This window comes from Apodemus sylvaticus, chromosome 14 (assembly GCF_947179515.1).
Source record: "Apodemus sylvaticus chromosome 14, mApoSyl1.1, whole genome shotgun sequence".
NCBI lineage: Eukaryota > Metazoa > Chordata > Mammalia > Rodentia > Muridae > Apodemus > Apodemus sylvaticus.
Window position 1 is genome coordinate 59619125 of NC_067485.1, and position 18064 is coordinate 59637188.

The 18064-nt window shown below is 36.8% G+C and overlaps 1 protein-coding gene across 1 annotated transcript in view; it reads right to left on the minus strand.

Moving 5' to 3' along the window:
* Myo3a (myosin IIIA) overlaps window positions 1–18064 on the minus strand; it is a 189989-nt gene that overhangs the window by 154290 nt on the left and 17635 nt on the right. The window contains exons 3-5 of the mRNA XM_052156948.1: window positions 13458–13562; window positions 12635–12734; window positions 939–1015 (exon numbers count right to left, since the gene is read on the minus strand). Of these exons, the coding sequence (XP_052012908.1) occupies window positions 939–1015; window positions 12635–12734; window positions 13458–13562 (282 nt within the window). The remainder of the gene's footprint in view (window positions 1–938; window positions 1016–12634; window positions 12735–13457; window positions 13563–18064) is intronic.

Genomic DNA, 18064 nt, shown 5'->3' on the forward strand with positions numbered 1-18064 from the left:
TCCTCTGTGGATAAAAAGAAAGGTTTATTAGGGATCAAACTGCCAAGGCCATCTCTTGGTGTGTGTGTGTGTGTGTGTGTGTGTGTGTGTGTGTGTAAGCATGGGGGGAAGAGAAAAAAAGAGAGAGAAAAGGCAGAGAGAGCAGCAGACTGGGGATTGCCAGGGCTATCTCCTGGGAGCACAGATGATAGTAGAAATGGTCTGTTTAGAGGGGTGGGACATCTTACCAGTATTAAGGGGTTATATTGCAGTGGGAGGTAGACCAGTTACCTGGAACTGTCTGGGAACTAGCAAGGGACTTTGATCTGTTGGGGGCTTGTTTGAGTGATTAAAGAACTAGATGCTCTCTCCAAATTTGAGGTCTGTAGGATCCAGTAGGCAATAATGGCTTTTCCTGGGAACAGAAACTCACTTTACAAGGGTGACATCTGAAGATGCTGAGTGCTTACTGCATCAGAGTCCTGCTTGAGCTGAGGCCAAACTGCTACTTTTCGGGTTTGGAACCTGACAATGACTACACCTGTAGTCCTAACATTTAGAAGAATGAAAGAGGGAGATACAGAAGCCTTGTATAAAAACAACAAACAATAATAGGAATTCAGTAATATTAATAAAGCATACAAATAAAACATACAAACATCCAGACTACAGATACATGCATGACAGCTAAAGTAAATTAAAAAAAACATGAGATTTCAAGTAGCCTCTTCATCTGACTTGCTCATTCACCTTTCATTTCTTCACACATTCCTTCACAGCTAGTTTACCCAGAATCCCCCTTGATCCTCTCTGCCCACATAAAAATCCCACATTAAAACAACACAGGGGATATTTTCTTATGGTATAGTCCAAGATATTTAGGGAGAAAAGTATATGTAAAAAAGAAAGACAGAAAGGGTCCAAAAATATTAAACCTGGCTCCCTCAAAACTCTCTGACCTCAGGAGCCATCCAAAACGGTGTTCCTACAGAGGTGTTCAGGCGGTGCCGGGTGCTGCTGAGCTGTGCAGACACACCTAGAGAGAAGAGACAAGATGGTTTCTTGTATTAATCACTCATGTAAAGTGATTCTAACTGCTATGCACTTTCCTATACATTCACACAAGCAGTCTGTTCCCTCAGAACTCCCACTGGACTGAAACGTCACCTTTAAGAAGCCTAAATCAGGATGTCCATGCAGCTGAAATGCAGACTGATCCTGTTTCTGTCTGAATTCTATACAACTGTAAGCTCCATCTGAAGTCTTAAGTTTCTCATGGTGGCTTCTAGTCTGCCCAATCAAACTGTTCTCCCTCTCTTCTTACATTCTCCATAGTAAACTATTTATATCACATTGTTTGACAAGTATTTACTATTTGAATGGTGTTTCCTGTCTTCTTCTTCCCACTGAAAGGATTGAGTGAACCAAAGAATGTTTCATATGGTTTTATATACAAAGCAGTTGAATTGAAAATACACATGAAATTACTTTACATTTATTAACCTTGTTCAAGTTTTACATCATCTAACTCAAAGTTTCAAGCTAAGCACATCTATCTAAACCAGTTCTCACAATGGCACCTGTTCTTTCTAAAAGTTTAAGTTCATTTTAACTGATCAAAAAAATCCACAAAATTATACACATTTATGGTAAACCTCATGATGTTTCAATATACAGCAATGTTTAAATCTACTTATAAGTTCCTGTGTCCTCTGCCTAATGTTTCTTTATGTTTAAAGTACTCAAACCACTTTATATATATATATCTCATCTTACACTCCCAACAACCAATAGATAGGATCAGTTCTTTCTTTAGAAAGATTACAAGCTATATTAAACAGGTATAACCTAATCCTCTAATTTTTATTCTGTCATTTCCATCTTGTTAGAAATAACTCCTACTAAGAATCATAAAAATGTGGATTGAGGTCTCTCCCTTGATTTTCCCACACATTCTGCCTCCTCATGAAGGAGACTCAGTCACCTCCAAAGGCGCAGTACTCCTGGCCTCTGGACTTGTTGGCCTCCACCCATGTGACAAGATCTCACTCTCTGATGTCCTCTCCCCAGTGAGTTCCACTAAGGCTTTGCTCTTGCTGGATATCAGATGAGTCCAGTAGAGGAAAGCATTAATTGAGACTTCATTCCTTCAAAATGATATCTACTTTTTACTATGAAATTGAAAGACCAATATGGCTGAATGGGCACCCATGGTTGACTGGCCATTCTTGGCCAGTCCTGTGGAGATAAGGCTCTATGTTGGTGAACTTTTACTTTCCTTAATAAACTTTTTAGCTGGGCACAAATATAGTTTTAATTTATTCTCTTTAAATTTTGCTTGAAATTTTTATTTTAAAGAAAAAAATATCCTTACTATATATCATTTTTTTCAAATTCACGGGAAATTATCTAATAAAAACTTAAAACTCCACCCTTAATTTTCCCAACAGAATATTTTTAAAAAGGCATTAGCCCATAATATATATTTTTTCTACCTCTGTTCCATACATCTTATAATTGAGAAAAATTAATATAACTTTTTGCATTTTATTTTTGCTTATATCTTCTATGAACCAAAGGCAATATAATTAAGACTAGATTGTATAATATTGTAGCAATTTATATAAAGGGAATTTAAAAGAAATCTTAATTTAAAATGATCATACATTTAAAAAATTATTCTAAAGGTTTTTAGTTACTTATGAAAAACTAAATTACATTTGATCTTTGTTGATTATTTTTTTCTCAAGTTGATAACGATAGGTTAAGAGTTTAACTATCACTTAAATGTGATGTAAAGAGGAAGAAGAGGAAAAGAGGCAACATATAACCAAGTAAAAATTAAGGTTTGTTCCTAGCATGAAAGTGACATTTTACACTAGTCAACGTTTTTATCTAGGTATAAAGATTATGCCTCCAGAATCGGCCTTCTTTTCTTTTCTTTTCTTTTCTTTTCTTTTCTTTTCTTTTCTTTTCTTTTCTCTTTTCTTCCTATCCTTTCCTTTTCTTCTTTTCTTTTCTTTTCTTTTCTTTTCCTTTCTTTCCCTTTCCTTTCTTTTCTTTACTTTCCTTTGTTCATTCTTTCTTTCTTTCCTTCTTTCTTTTTTCTTTTTGGTAAGTGGACACCTCTAATCTAGCTCTGGAATTTCTAGACAAAAATGGCTTGCAAAGAGTTTTCTTTGTTGTATCAGGGGGGATGCAAACAGGAAGAACACAAAGGACAAAAATCTCGTGTGTGGCATGTGACCCTGTGGTGTAATTATTTTCCTTAAAAGAATGTGACTCTTGAATAGAGACACTTAAGGGGGCAAAGTATTAGAGTTCAGCCAAGCAGCAGGAAGGCCTTACGACTCCATAGGGTAGCTTCCCTCCTGAGGTCCAGGGTGGCCACAGCTCTCTTTGGGAGGCTACATCCCCTGCTTCTCTCTTAGCTCTGTGAGCAGCCAGTGCTGATTACAGTATCATAATTTAGCATTAGTCAGAGTTAGTTTATGTTGCTTAGAACAAAGGAACCCAAAATAAAAAGTCCTAGTGTATTTAGATCTTAAACAGCAAGTTCAAAAGAATAATAGGCAATCTTGAGTTTTTAAGGCTGAATAGGTTCTGGATTTATAGGAAATCATATTGAATCTCTAGTTTATAATCATTTGGGATTAAGGATTTTCTGAGACAAACACTTGGCCTCTAAGAATTTTGATCAAACAGCTTGAATGTGAAAAAATTCTAAGGAAGCTCACTGCCTGTAGAAACAAAGGCAGTTCTCTGTACGTTTACTAAGAGGGTAAATATATATTAAGATTCACATTCTGGAGAGGCTCTGCCAGAACCTGAAAAATACAGAGGCAGATGCTTGCAGCCATCCTTTGAACTTAGCATGGGGTCCCCAATGGAGGACTTAGAGAAAGGACTGAACAACAACAACAATAACAACAACAACAACAACACTAATAATAATAAAGACTCACATTGACAGCCATTTTAGGTGATGGCATTACAATAATAACTTGACAGAGGTACAACTATTTCTGAATGCTAACAATAGTCTGCATACTGTCTGATGTTGTATCCCCTGTGAAGACCATTGGCAGGGCTCACATAACAGACTACAATACCCTTAGAGTCTCATGCATCATTTGGCATGTGATGAGATCTTTAAGAAGAAAAAAAAATGTTGAACACTACTCCCCCAGGAGCAAACTGTTGTGAACTAGGAAGACACAAAGAAACAAATTAAGTGAAAAATGCACGCATGTAGAGAAAGGGGTTCTTGAGGATACTAAGTGATTATAACATTAAAAACAGGCACACATTCAATTCTAAGACAGCAAAACCCAGGGAAGCATTTGCTAAACTCTATATTCAATATGCTTCTGCAGTGTCCATTAAACTTCAAGATCATTTTACCCATAAAGATTCAAATCCATAGATAACTTGTCACTAAGTCTAACTTTCTTGTAAGTAAGATAAAGCTGAGAGGAACTCATCTTTTGAGGATTAGCTACATTTCTACTTACCATGAATTCCCATAAGTTAAACAACTAGGGAGATTAAAAAACACAAAACCATGGAAAATTGGCATCAATTACTTTAAAAGACTACAAGGATCCAAAGCATGAGTTCAGTAGCCCCAGGAAATAAAAAGATTAGGAGAGGCATTTTGTCCAGAGCGTATTGAAAGGAATAAGTCACCAAAGTGAATAGTTACATAATCGCCTCAAAGGGAGGATGTTGAAGGCTGGAAAATTCCAGACAGAAAAGTTAAGATAGTGAGGAACTATGGAAAGGAACAGGAGGCCAAAGGGAGATCAGGGCCTAACAGCCAGGGCGACAATCCACTGGAGTCACAGCCACAGGGACATGACACAGGTTTATGCTAATGATCTTCAGCTTTTTGCTTTGTGGGGGAATTTTCAGGCTGTTCTAGGCTGAGCCAACAAACCTTGCTGGCTGTTTCTATTACACAAGTCTCAAGTCCCAGAAGAGAGATGCACAGGATTGGTGCTCAGGAGTTTCTTTGGTGTTTGAGAGAGATGGTAGAGATATCTAACACACTATTTCTAAGAAAATTTTAAACAGACTTGGTTTGCTACAACCCATACAGCAAAATTCTAAAAAAAAAAAGAACAATAATAACAAAAGTACATAAATGAAAGTCAAATTAAAAAATATATTATATATATATACACATATATGTATTTATATATACATTTATATATATTTATATATATACACAGAACTTTTCACTGTAAAAGGCCATAGAACACATCATCTAATGGTATCATTCTGCATTAAGACAGTATGATGCTTAATACCATGTGTCTAACTGTGGGCTTATAGTACAGAAATACTTGGTGCAACATTATGTGGATATTTCTGTGGAGGTGCTTTTTGAATTAATCAGCATTTAACCTTATGGATTATAAGCAGGTAACACTTCTGCAATGTGGGGGAACCTTAATCTATGAGCCAAAGGTCTTAACAGAATAAAGGTTGTGCTTCCTAGCAAAATAGAGACACTGCTAGCAGTCACCCTTTGGACTTTGACTATGAGGTGTTCCTCATAGCTTACACTGCAAACTAGAGGCTGGCCAAGAGTCCCCAGTGTTGTGAGCCAATTCTATGAAATGAGCTTTTTTAGGTTATAGGCATTCTAGCTTCTGCTAGAAGAGAATTAGATACTATGTCTTTGGGAAAACAGACCACATCCTCTGAATCTCTTTCTAGATGGTTTGGAAAGAAACTCTTCCGTGGCTCTAGAATTCTCCCCTACCCTCTGTAGGTGCAAGGTTTGCTCTACTTATTCCCAAAACTAAAGATAACTTTTATCTAGTGTGTCCCTTTTGAAGTCTTCCCTTTTTTGAGAGGCAGGAAATTAAAGTCTAGAACATTCAGAAGCAAGCCCCTCTCCTCCTCCCTGGGATACAGCTCAAGGGTAAGTGCTTGTCTGTTATGCATAAAGCCTAAGATCTGATCCTTAGCCCTGAAAAAGAAAATGTAAAATTAAGACAAAGGCAGGAACTTAGATGAGAGGATAGATATCAGGCTTTAGAAGAGATTAAGGGGATTTTACATTTATATTTTAGGGTGACCCTTGGCAGAGAGAAAGCAAGCAAAGCATGCATGCACATTCTCATATCTGCAAAGCCTAGAAAAGGAGAAGAACCTACTTTTCAGAGCTGCTACATCATTAAACTTTTTTTTCAGGAATTGCCCAAGTATTTTATTATTTATTAAAAATTTTATGCACATATAGAATATTAGCCCTCTGTTGGATATAGGGTTGGTAAAGATATTTTCCCAATTTGTTGGTTGCCTTTTGTTTTATTGACAGTGTCCTTTGCCTTACAGAAACTTTGTAATTTTATGAGGTTCCATTTGTCAATTCATCTTAGAGCATAAGCTATTGGTGTTCTGTTCAGGAAATTTTCCCCTGTGTCCATGTGTTCCAGGTTCTTCCCCATTTTTACTTCTATTAGATTCAGTGTGTCTGGTTTTATGTGGAGGTCCTTTATCCACTTGGACTTGAGCTTTGTACAGGGAGATAAGAATGGATCAATCTACATCCTTCTACATGTTGCCTGCCAGTTAGCCCAGCACCATTTGTTGAAAAATGCTGTCTTTTTCCACTGGATGGTTTTAGCTTCTTTGTCAAAGATCAAGTGATCATAGGTGTGTGGGTTCATTTCTGGTTTTTCAATTCTATCCCATTGATCTACCTGCCTGTCTCAGTACCAATACTCTATAGTTTTTATCATTATTGCTTAGGAGTATAGCTTGAGGTCAGGGATGGTGATTCCACTAGACATTCTTTTATTGTTGACAATAGTTTTTGCATTCCTGGATTTTTTTGTTGTTTCAGATAAATTTGGAAATTGCTCTTTCTAACTCTATGAAGAACTGAGTTGGAATTTTGATGGGGATTGCATTGAATCTGTAGATTGTTTTTGGCAAGATGGCGATTTTTACTATATTAACCCTGCCAATTCATGAGCAAGGGAGATCTTTCCATTTTCTGAGATCTTCAGTTTCTTTCTTCAGAGACTTGAAGTTCTTGTCATACAGATCTTTCACTTGATTGGTTAAAGTCACACCAAGGTATTTTATATTATTTGTGGCTATTGTGAAGGGTGTCATTTCCCTAATTTATTTCGCAGCCTCTTTATCCTTTGAGTATAGGAACTCTACTGATTTGTTTGAGTTAATTTTATATCCAGCCACTTTGCTGAAGTTGTTTATGAGGTTTTGGAGTTCTCTGGTAGAATTTTTGGTGTCACTTAAGTATACTATAATATCATCTGTAAATAGTGATACTTTGACTTCTTCCTTTCAAATTTGAATCCCTTTGATGTCCTTTTGTTTTCTAATTGCTCTGGCTAGGACTTTGAGTACTATATTGAACAGGTAGGGAGAGACTGGACAGCTTTATCTAGTCCCTGATTTCAGTGGGATTACATTATTAGACTTAAAGCTCTAGTTTCAGTAGGAAAAACAAATTTAAAGGCAAACAAACGACATGGGGAATAATGGCAAAGAAAAAATAATAAGCCCGAACACTCAAAGAACTAAACAGAGGCACAAAAATGCTTGAGTCTAAATGAAATTGCAGACCAATTAAAAAACCTAAAAAGAAACTCTCTGTGATAGTCATTTTTTGAGTGTCAAATTTATTGAATGGAGAAATGGCTAGACTAGTGGTTCTCAACATATGGGTTGTGACCCCTTTGGGATTTGAATAACCCTTTCACAGGTGTTGACTATGAAAACACAGATATTTACACTGAGATTCATAACAGTAGCAAGATTACAGTTACGAAGTAGCAACGTAATAATTTTATGGTTGAGGGGTCACCACAACATGAGGGACCACATTAAAGGGTCACAGCATTGGGAAGTTTGAGAACCATTGACCCAGAGTATTAGTGAGGTCTATTCTTGGATTATCTGTATAAGCACTTCCAGAAAGGTTTAAATGGAGAGGGAAGTCTCACCTTAAACGTAGGTGGCAAGAGAACATGGGCTGCAGTCCCAGGCTGAATATAAAGGTGACAAGGGACAGCAAGCTGAGTGCTAGTTTTATCGCTCTCTGCTTTTTTGATCTAAGTTGGATGAGGATTCCTACCTCTCTGTCCTTGACACCATTTCCTCTTTTATGCTTTTACCACCATGGCTGTACTCTCTTAAAATGTGAGCCTGTGTCTGATACTTCATCACAGCCATGAAGAAAAAGAAACTTATGGGAAAAGTACAAGTGAACAGATTTAAAGGTCTGAGAAAAAACAACCAGTGAGTTTGAAGGAAGACAGGCAAAATGTCAATCATGCAAACATGGTAAAAGATTTAGGTGAACAGAGCCTAAGAGTTTTTGAGACACCATTGAGTAGACACATTGAATCATGGTTGGAATCCAAGGAGAAGAGAGAGAAAGGGGGAAGATATTCCAAATGTAACAGTCAAAATGTTTCTGAATTGCATGGAAGGCATGCATGAACATGTGTGAAGGTAAGTAAACTGTAGGTAAGGTGAGATCAAGGACATAGCTTTGTCTTTGACCCTTCACCAAGACAGTCTGAAACAGAATCTTGGAAAGGAATCAGACAAGTGACTTCAGATATGGGAATTCACATCAAGATTGGAGTCATCTCTCAAAATGAACTTTGAAGCTGGAGGTAATGACTAAAATTTTTAGAATTTTTCTCTTCAAGAATTCTGTATCTGCTAAATTATCTTCCTTAAATAATGGAGAGATTCAAATATTCCCAGGTCATCGAGCGCTGGAAGAGCTTGATACACTGCAGTTTTCCTGGTAGGAGGCTGTGAGTAGCATGGTTAAATAAAGACTGAAAGGAGGGTGCTTTATCAAAACTTGGCTAGCCTAAAACTAACAGAGAGAGAGAGAGAGAGAGACAGAGAGAGAGAGAGAGAGAGAGAGAGAGACAGAGAGAGACAGAGAGAGACAGAGAGAGACAGAGAGAGACAGAGAGAGAGAAATTCACTTTCTTCTGTTACCAAATGTTCCAAATGCCAGGATTAAAGATCCACTCCACACCTGGACTTACATTTTTATTATGATCCAGAGTTACTTAAAATTTGCCAGGAGAGATACAAAATCTTCATTTCATTTTGTTTTTTAATGTTTGCCTCATTCGGTTGTAAATGACCCAAAACAATCCCTTTTCCATCCCTAAACAGTTTGTAATTAACTACAAAAAGGATACTCTTACCTTAGAATCATCAAAATTGTAATTTATATATTTATGTCATGTAATCTACACACTTCAAGTTTCAGCAATAGTATCAAAGTTGTCCATTATAACAAAACCAAAATGCACCTAAGATCATGTTCTCTATACCTCGCTCTATCTCTATGATCTGCAGTCGGACAAACAACTCTTCTTATCATTCATTGAGTCTCAAAACCTAGGGATTTTTCAAATTTTAGGCCTGTTAGTTCATAGACTATTCCTTAGTTTGAACTGGTCCGTATCACCTCATCATCTGAGCTTTGGTGGGAATACAACAGACCTGGTCCTGTCAGGTCAACTGATTTTCATTCTTCTTGTGACCAGCCATGGTCACTCTAGCCACTTGATTGACCCTTGTCTGTAGACTTCTCCTTCATAAAGTTTCTCTTTTTCTTTGTGTCTAAGAGACATTTTGTGGACAGGTATTTTAAGTCTATGAGAGAGCTCTACTTCTATTAGACATATGACCCATTAGCATTGGCATCTATTGGATAAGTAAATTATTACTATGGTAACAAATGATGACTTGAAATTCATATTTCTTCTATCTTTATCTAAGTTAAAACGCATTCTCTTTCCTCATTTATCCATGCACACATGTATGCCAGTATGGATTAATGGGCTTCTGTTTTGTTCAGTGAATTTCCATGAGCTCATCATTATTGTCATCTTAAAGTTCAAATGCTCCCAGGTGTGGAGACTGGCCCTGCTCCAGCTGGCATCTGTGTTGCTTTGACATGAGTCTTCATTCACCGAGGAAGTTTTTAATGCTTTGGACAAAGTAAGTTCCAGGTGAACTTATGCAGCCCAAAAATCATTCTTTCTCTAAAAACCCTGATTTCCATCTAGTTTGGAATTGTTATTTTAAAACAACACATGAGAATAAGATCCACATGAGTGGTGCCCTCTGCATTAGTGGAGGTGGTAAGGGAGTATATAGATATACACACATCTCACAACACATATCCTGTACTGTGAAACTGTGTTTTTATTAATTCTTTTGAAATTTCATACAACATATTGTGATCGAATTCATTCCCTTCCTCCAACTCTTCTCAGAACCTCCTACTTCCCTAAACACTTATTTTATACTCTCTTAAAAGGAAACAACAGGAAATCCATCTAGTTTGTGTTGACTGACTTCTCCTGAGATTGGAGCTTATATTATTATACTCATTTTGACATTTACACATACGTTTACCCCTCTTCATATTTGTAATCCTTTTCTCTATCAGGTAGGAGCTTGGCTCCTACTGTCCTAGCTGCAGTGTCTAGTATCCACCCTCATTCCTATGCAGACGCTGTCTTCACCTCACTTAGGCCTGGAAACCCACTGGCCATCACCACCGACTACCCCTCATACATGCCCTCCTTGTTTCATTTGAGAACCCAACACCCCTCCCACACCTCCATGATTAACACCCTTCCAGTGTGGACACCTTCCATACCTCTGTCAAGATTTAAATTGTGTGGAACTGCATTTCCCTTTCATTTTTTGCCTGTCCCACCTACTAGTGCCTCTTGTTTTGAATTCTTAGGGACAAAAAATGTTGCTTCTAGTTCTAAAATTCAAGTTCACCTTCCTCATTTGAGGATGTGGCTTATTAATGACTAAGTGACAACTTCTCTTTGATGCACATTATGCATTAAGGATTAATGCATAAGTATAAAATGGAGTATGTAGATAATGAGAGATTTAAAGCCATAAACTCTTCTGTCATAAGAACAATGTCTAACTAAATCACAAGATATGTATCTTGTACTCCTATTCTGAAATGCTAAGTGCCCTATTAGAAATCAAGTTCCCTGGGGAAAAGCCCACAGGGAGGAAAGCTGGGACCAGGCTTGAAACTGAGTCTCTGTTCATTTTCTATTCAAGATACAAATTGCTTTTTTTAAACATTAGTTGACCTGCCTAAAGAAGCTAATCTCTTGAGAGCTTATTTTATTTATTGACTGACTGTGTACCCATGACTGCTTATGCAGCTCATTAAAAATGTTTACCGCCTCACTAGTCTCTTAGCTCTCTAAGCGGTCTGGTGGTTTTCTGCTATAGCTGTCTCACTTAACAAAAACTGCTTTTAGACAGACTGCTTATTGTTAGTAGTATCATCAAGCTACGTCTTAGTTTTTGTGTAATTAGATTTCTTAGTATGAAGCTCCAGTTTCTAGAAAATGCAAAATGAAAGTTTGCTGATTCAATTTATAGTCTGTGAACTGATATTGCCCAAAGCAGTGATTCTGTAGACTAGAATGAGCCAGTCTTTGATTTTGAAAGACTCTGCCTATTTCCTTATATTTCTTAGTGTCTTAATTTACCTATCATGTCCAAATAATTCTGTTTGATAAAATTAAAATTAAGGAAATTCATTGCATCTTGAAGAACAAAAGAAGAGGAAAGAAGCTGTAGAATGACCCTGAGATGTCCTGGAACACTGCCACAGGCTTAGGCGTTCAAATGTGCAAAGGACAGAAAAGTTTTCAACATGAAAACCATTTCCCCATATTAAGCACATACTGTGTGTCTTGGGCTATCACACTGAAACAAAAATGGCCTAGTAAACATGGAAATTTACTGTTACACAACAGAGAAATCATAGACAGGAACGTGACTGATATTTTTGGCTCAATCATGTCACCCAGTACCTCTCCCTATTCTTTCCTTGACCAGCTGTGCCTTCTTTGAGGACCACAAAAGTGAACAAAGATCTTTTGCGCATCATGATAACACACATAAAATCTCAAGAACATCTTTCCCTATGTTTCTTGCTTTGGGGACAGGGAATATTCCTCTGTGATCCTAGCAGAGCACCCCTAATCTCAAAATCTTGGACTTGGATATGTGTACTTTTATAAAAAGAGTCAACAACAGAAGCCAGAGTTTTCTCAGAATAAACTTAGAGTAATAATCTGAGATGCTGGATTTTATATATATATAAACTATATATATATATAAACTACACACACACACACACACACACACACACACACATATATATATATAAAGGAAATATATATATATATTTCCTTTAACATCATAGTGGATGGTTTTGCTATGCAGATGCTGAAGTCCCTGGAAGATGGAAGATATATAATGATTCTTAAAAGTATAATACAAAAAAACAAACATTTTTCAGGTGGTGCACTTGTCTAGAATTAATACCAATTGTATTAAAATCAACATTCAAAAACTAATGGTTCAAATTAGTGAAATCCAAATTTATCATTTCCAACTTGGACTGTAAATATATATACATATTATCTGTTATGTGACTCAGAAGTTGGGAGGCTCATTTGCCAAACTGTCTGAATGAGATTCTGATTGGTTTTCCTAATTTCAGTTTAGCAAAAGTAAGCCTCTTGGAAAGTGATAAAAATCATGCTACTCCTTGTGCACTGGCAAGAAAACTTACCAAAATCTACTAGTTTTACTCCACCTTCAGTAGTCAGCAGGATGTTATTTCCTTTAACATCACGGTGGATGGTTTTGTTGCTATGCAGATGCTGAAGTCCCTGGAAGATGGAAAATATATAATGATTCTTAAAAAGTATAATGCAAAAAAACATATTTCAGGTAGTGCACTTATGTAGAATTAATACCAAATGTATTAAAATCAGCATTCAAAAATTAATGGTTCAAATTAGTGAAATCCAAATTTATCATTTCCAACTTGGACTATATAAAAAGTCACAAAACAAGAGCACACTTCTCAGCTTTCTCCCAAAATATCTAAATGTTTTAATTACATTTATTTATATATAAGTGTGTGTGTGTGCATGTGTGCATACACATGCATGCATGCAGAACTCAGAGGACAGTTCATGGAACTCAGTTCTCTTTCACTGTGCAGGTCCCTGGATTGAACTTAGGTCAGTGTGTCAGGCAGCAGCTGCCATTCCTTGCTGAGCCTTTGCTTGCTCTTCAAATTCTTAGAAATGGGTTGATTCCAACAAAGGATATTATTCCAGAGACACTTATTTAGATAGTGGCAAATAAAAACATAACTATTAGAAACATTTATTTTCTATCTTTATCTATAAAAGTTAAAAAAAATACTTAAGAGCAGAAATTAGAATCTCATTGACATAGACAAAGCTGCCTTCTATAAAAGAACCCAAATATGACCTTTACTAGTCAATACTAGTGTAGTTATATTTTTCTAAAAATAGGATCCTCATTTTTATTTAGATAGAAATACTTGGTAATTACTGCAGCAAGGGTTCAAATGGCCTTACCATTAGTGCTTCATGTAAAATATATGCAATTATTGGCTCGCTCATTCTTTCTCCCCTCTTCAGAAATCCTTTCACAAGATCAGTCACGGATCCTCCATTGCACAGCTGGAAATGAGCATGTCAGATGGACATTAAAACAAGCAAGAAACTGGGATAGCTCACTTCATGGAACTGTAGACATTTGCTAATGTAGAAGTGCTATCTTCTAAAAGGTCACAGCTGACTGAGAAGAAAGACGACGGAAAAAGGTGTCCTCTCTTAACTTGGGTTGCTGGACATCATCCTACCACATATTTTTCACTAATACTATTACAAATCTACCCCAGTTACAGATTTTACTTCACTGTAAGAATTAATGATATTTCAGAATACAATATATTTTGATGTAAATTTATTCTGTTGATCTTTCTTAAACAGTAAATTACAAATGCGGCTATCCACAACTAACAGCAGAATTATAAAAACTATGGGAAACTTTTCGGAGTACGTCAGAAATATATTTTTGAATAAAGCTTTAAAAATTTTATGAGAAGTAATGAATGCACTGAACAGGTTGTTTTGAGTCCAGTTTGTCAGCTTATAAGATTACTGCCAAACCACAACGGCTGAGTTGGGTGAGGGTCCACCTAACTCAGAAAGGAGGTCTCTAAGGACAGACAGGATGGGTTAGCTCCAGGTGATTTCTTGTCTTCAAGTTTAGCCATTGCTACCACAAAACAATATTTCACTCATATCTTCATATAAATAGCGTGAAAAACATACATGCACACTTATTTACTCTTAAAAAGAAAGGATTTTTACATATGTAAGTTTATATATTTATATATTCTAAATATATAAACACACAAACAAGCACACACACACACACATACACACACCTGCTCAGTGTGTAAAATGTTATTTGTACATATGTTCTCAGGGCTGACCATTGGTACTGGATAATCAACTGGTGTGCTATTCCTTGGAGAAGACTATTTCTTTCTTCTAAGTATTCATAGTTGAGAGCAAGGAAAATGGATGGGAAGACTCAGAGAGAGGAGAGAAAAGAGGGAAATGATGGAATTATATCATAAGATCAAAATAAAAAAGAAATCGTTTAAAATAAAAAGAATAAAAAGAATGGATGCTTGTTATACTAAATAGCAATCTTTAAAGAATTTTCTCCAGTTTTTTCAACTCTTCACTATCATCACTGTTCCAGTTCTGCCTGAAATAAATTGAGAGTTTCTGTTTCAGCTTCTGAACAACTGATGGACCTACTCTTTGGGTTATATTTTATATATGTTAGGATATTATCAATGAGAAAAGGAACAAACGTATTTTCAAAAAATTAGGAAACTTTCCTAAATTTTAAAATGATATTTTCTTAAGACATAATAGGACAGATGATACATTCTTTTATTATTATGTTTTGCTTGTTTTCTAAATTATTCATATCATGTAAATATTTTAATAAAAATCATAAATATTTTTCTTTAAAAACAAATATTTGATGTTTTAGAGTTCTTACTCTAAAAGCTTTCCTTAAAATTTCCAAAACCTATTCTAGTATCCTGTTGTAAGTGGTCTAAATGACTCATCTTATCAGCACAGTCTCACAAATGAAGTGAGCAGAGATTTGTGCTTACAAAGGACTGATAACTAGAACACAGTTTTCATCTAAATTAATCTGTAGAGGAGAATCTTCTTAAATTTAAGGATAAGAATTGGGATTCTACATATTTATTCCTCTATTTAGGATATAAAGCTATTCTGGCTTCTGATAGTCCAGTTAAAGGGATAGTTAAAGGGTGTCGATGGATATACATTGCTTTAAATGTGCACTAACTTTTTTGTTGTTGTTTTCTACGTTCTTTGTTTACATTCCAAATGATTTCCCCTTTCCTGGTTCTCCCCTCCCCATAACTCCCATAAGCCCTCTTCCCTCTGCCCATTCCCTGATCAAACCCTCCTACTTCTCTGTACTGGTAATCCCCTACATTGTTGCATCAAGCCTTTCTAGGACCAGGGCCCTCTCCTTCCTTCTTCTTGGGAATCATTTGATATATTAACTGTGTCTTGGGTATTCAGAACTTCTGGGCTAATATCCACTTATCAGTGACTGCATTCCATGTGTGTTCTTTCGTGATTGGGTTACCTCACTTAGGATGATATTTTCCAGTTCCAACCATTTGCCTAGGAATTTCACCAGAGAACTCCTACAGCTGATAAACAACTTCAGCAAAGTGTCTGGTTATAAAATCTACTCAAGCAAATCAGTAGCCTTCCTATACTCAAAGGACAAGCAGGCTGTGAAAGAAATTAGGGAAATGTGCACTAATTTTAAAAAAGAAATAAACCCTCTTTTAGGCAAAATTGGTAAGTACACTGAAGTAAAGATGAGAGATAACACGCTAGGAAGCAGTTTGGAATATTATGCTGTCTCTGCTCTTCAGCATCCTCCTTTTCTGTACACAAAGCAGGAAGAATCTGAGTAAGACAAGAAAGAATATGGTGGAGAAAATGTTCTTATTTGGGCTTTGCAAAATTAGGTAATGTTGAGCCCCACTAAAAATTTTCAAAGGAGGCACCCCATCTGCAGTAGAGACCAACAGCAGTGGATATGAAAAGAGAGGTCACTGGTTGAATGGTCTTGGACCAAGACAACATCACAAGGATGCTTGGATTCTGCAAGTCCTTGATCCCCTGATGCCACATACTATCTATTGTCCCTGCCTTCAGCATTGCTGTTAGCTAGGGCTCTTATCTGTGGTCTCCCTTGTCCCGGATTTGTTCTACTGGCCCTCCTTCCTCACCTGCCTTTGTATCACAGCATCACTGCCTGGGACCTTACACTGCCACCGTTCTGACCCTCAAACTCATCTACAGGCTGGGAAGAGGAGTGAAAGTAATCTTTATCATTCTAATTGGAAATATTAAATAAATTTTCTTTTCCAACATCTTTTCTAATATGGTTTAGTTTACTAGGATGCTGAACATGTCTGGATTAGATAGTACCAGACAAGATGCACCCAGCACTTACTGGGTATGGGACACATTCTTAACACACTGGCATGGATTATCCATAAACCTCACATTATTGGAAGTAAGTATCACTATCTCCATATTGAAGATGAAGAAATGGAAGCATATTCACAATTGCTTGCTTTCTTCATTCAAGTAAACTTCCAGCTAATATGGCACTATGCACAGCCTGGCATTTTAAGTGATATCTTTTCTTTTATATCAGGAAGAAGAACATGATGAAATATGTGGACACCATAGAGGGTCAGGCTGCCTCCTCTATAGGTTAGCAGATTGTATTACAAAATTATTTTGCAATAAGTGAAAAGAAATGGAGTCCTTTAAAATGCAGGCTAGTCCTTTAAAAGACCGAGGTGCTAGAGCTCGTTAGCAGTTAGCAAGATTCTGAAAAGCAATGGTACAGACTCATTTTTTGCTCCTTCCTTCTTTCATTCTTTCCTTCCTTCTCCCTTCCTTTCCATTTCCTCCTCTTCCTCTTCCTTTGCTTCCTCTTCTTCCTCTTTTTTGTAATGTGTAGTTATCTCTGGTTGCACACTATGCAGCTGACTTTTGTGAAAAAAAATGAACGTTTCCCAATTAAAGTGATGTCACTTATATCAGCCATACCAAAAGCAAAGAAGAAAGACTCTTGTGCAGTACTGTTGGAGCATACCTATGATCAAGAACTTCCAGGACCACAAACTTGGAGGCCACCATTGTACAAAGTAGCTTCTCAAGCACACCTGCCTAGAGCTGCATGCTCAGCCTCAGACCCATGCCCCCTGCTAATGTAAATCTGTTTATCTTTAAAAGCTGCCTCCTTGTCTCAACATTTTTGAATATTTCTGTATTTACTCTGGTTATTGCATTCCTGTTGTGGGCGCCATTGTTCTGAAATATCAGTATTTGGAGAAAATCTCTGGCTAATTGTTTTGTTTAGGTTGATACCACTATGTTTGTGAAGAAGTCTAAATTCTGGTTTCTTTGATTCACCATATTCAGTAAATGTCAGGTCCATCCACTGTTTCTTTAATATTATTTGAATGTTGGCCCTCCTCCTCCTCCTCCTCCCTCCTCATCCTCCTCCTCCTTCTCCCCCTCCTCCTCCTCTTCTTCTACCTCCTCTTTCTGTCTGGTAAATACCACTGGATAGAAGACCACTTTTTGCTTACTAAATGAAGAATACCTTGAATTGCTATTAGTTTGGGGGTATTAAGTAATGTATCATTATTGGCTTGTGAATGACAACAAACACACCCCTTAAATATAAAATGTCAAGACAGAAGCCATCTGAGTAAAGGGCTTTATCATTATGATCTGTATGTTCAGTTCAATCTCTCTGTAAATTCCAAAGCACTTGAAATCTCACATTTGTTCATTAAACAAGAAGGTAAGCAAAAGCCCAGCAACTAGCACTAACATAGTGAAGGACCATACAAACCTAACCTGGAGTTCAGTAAAAATTAAACCACTTTCCGCTGTGTGCACAGAAACAATTTACTCTTGGTTGAATTTTTTGCAACTGGCTCATTGTTATTCTTTCATGGTGTTAAGCTTGGATATAATGAGTTTCAGTCATTTTCAGTCCTGTGACCCTTCCTCAT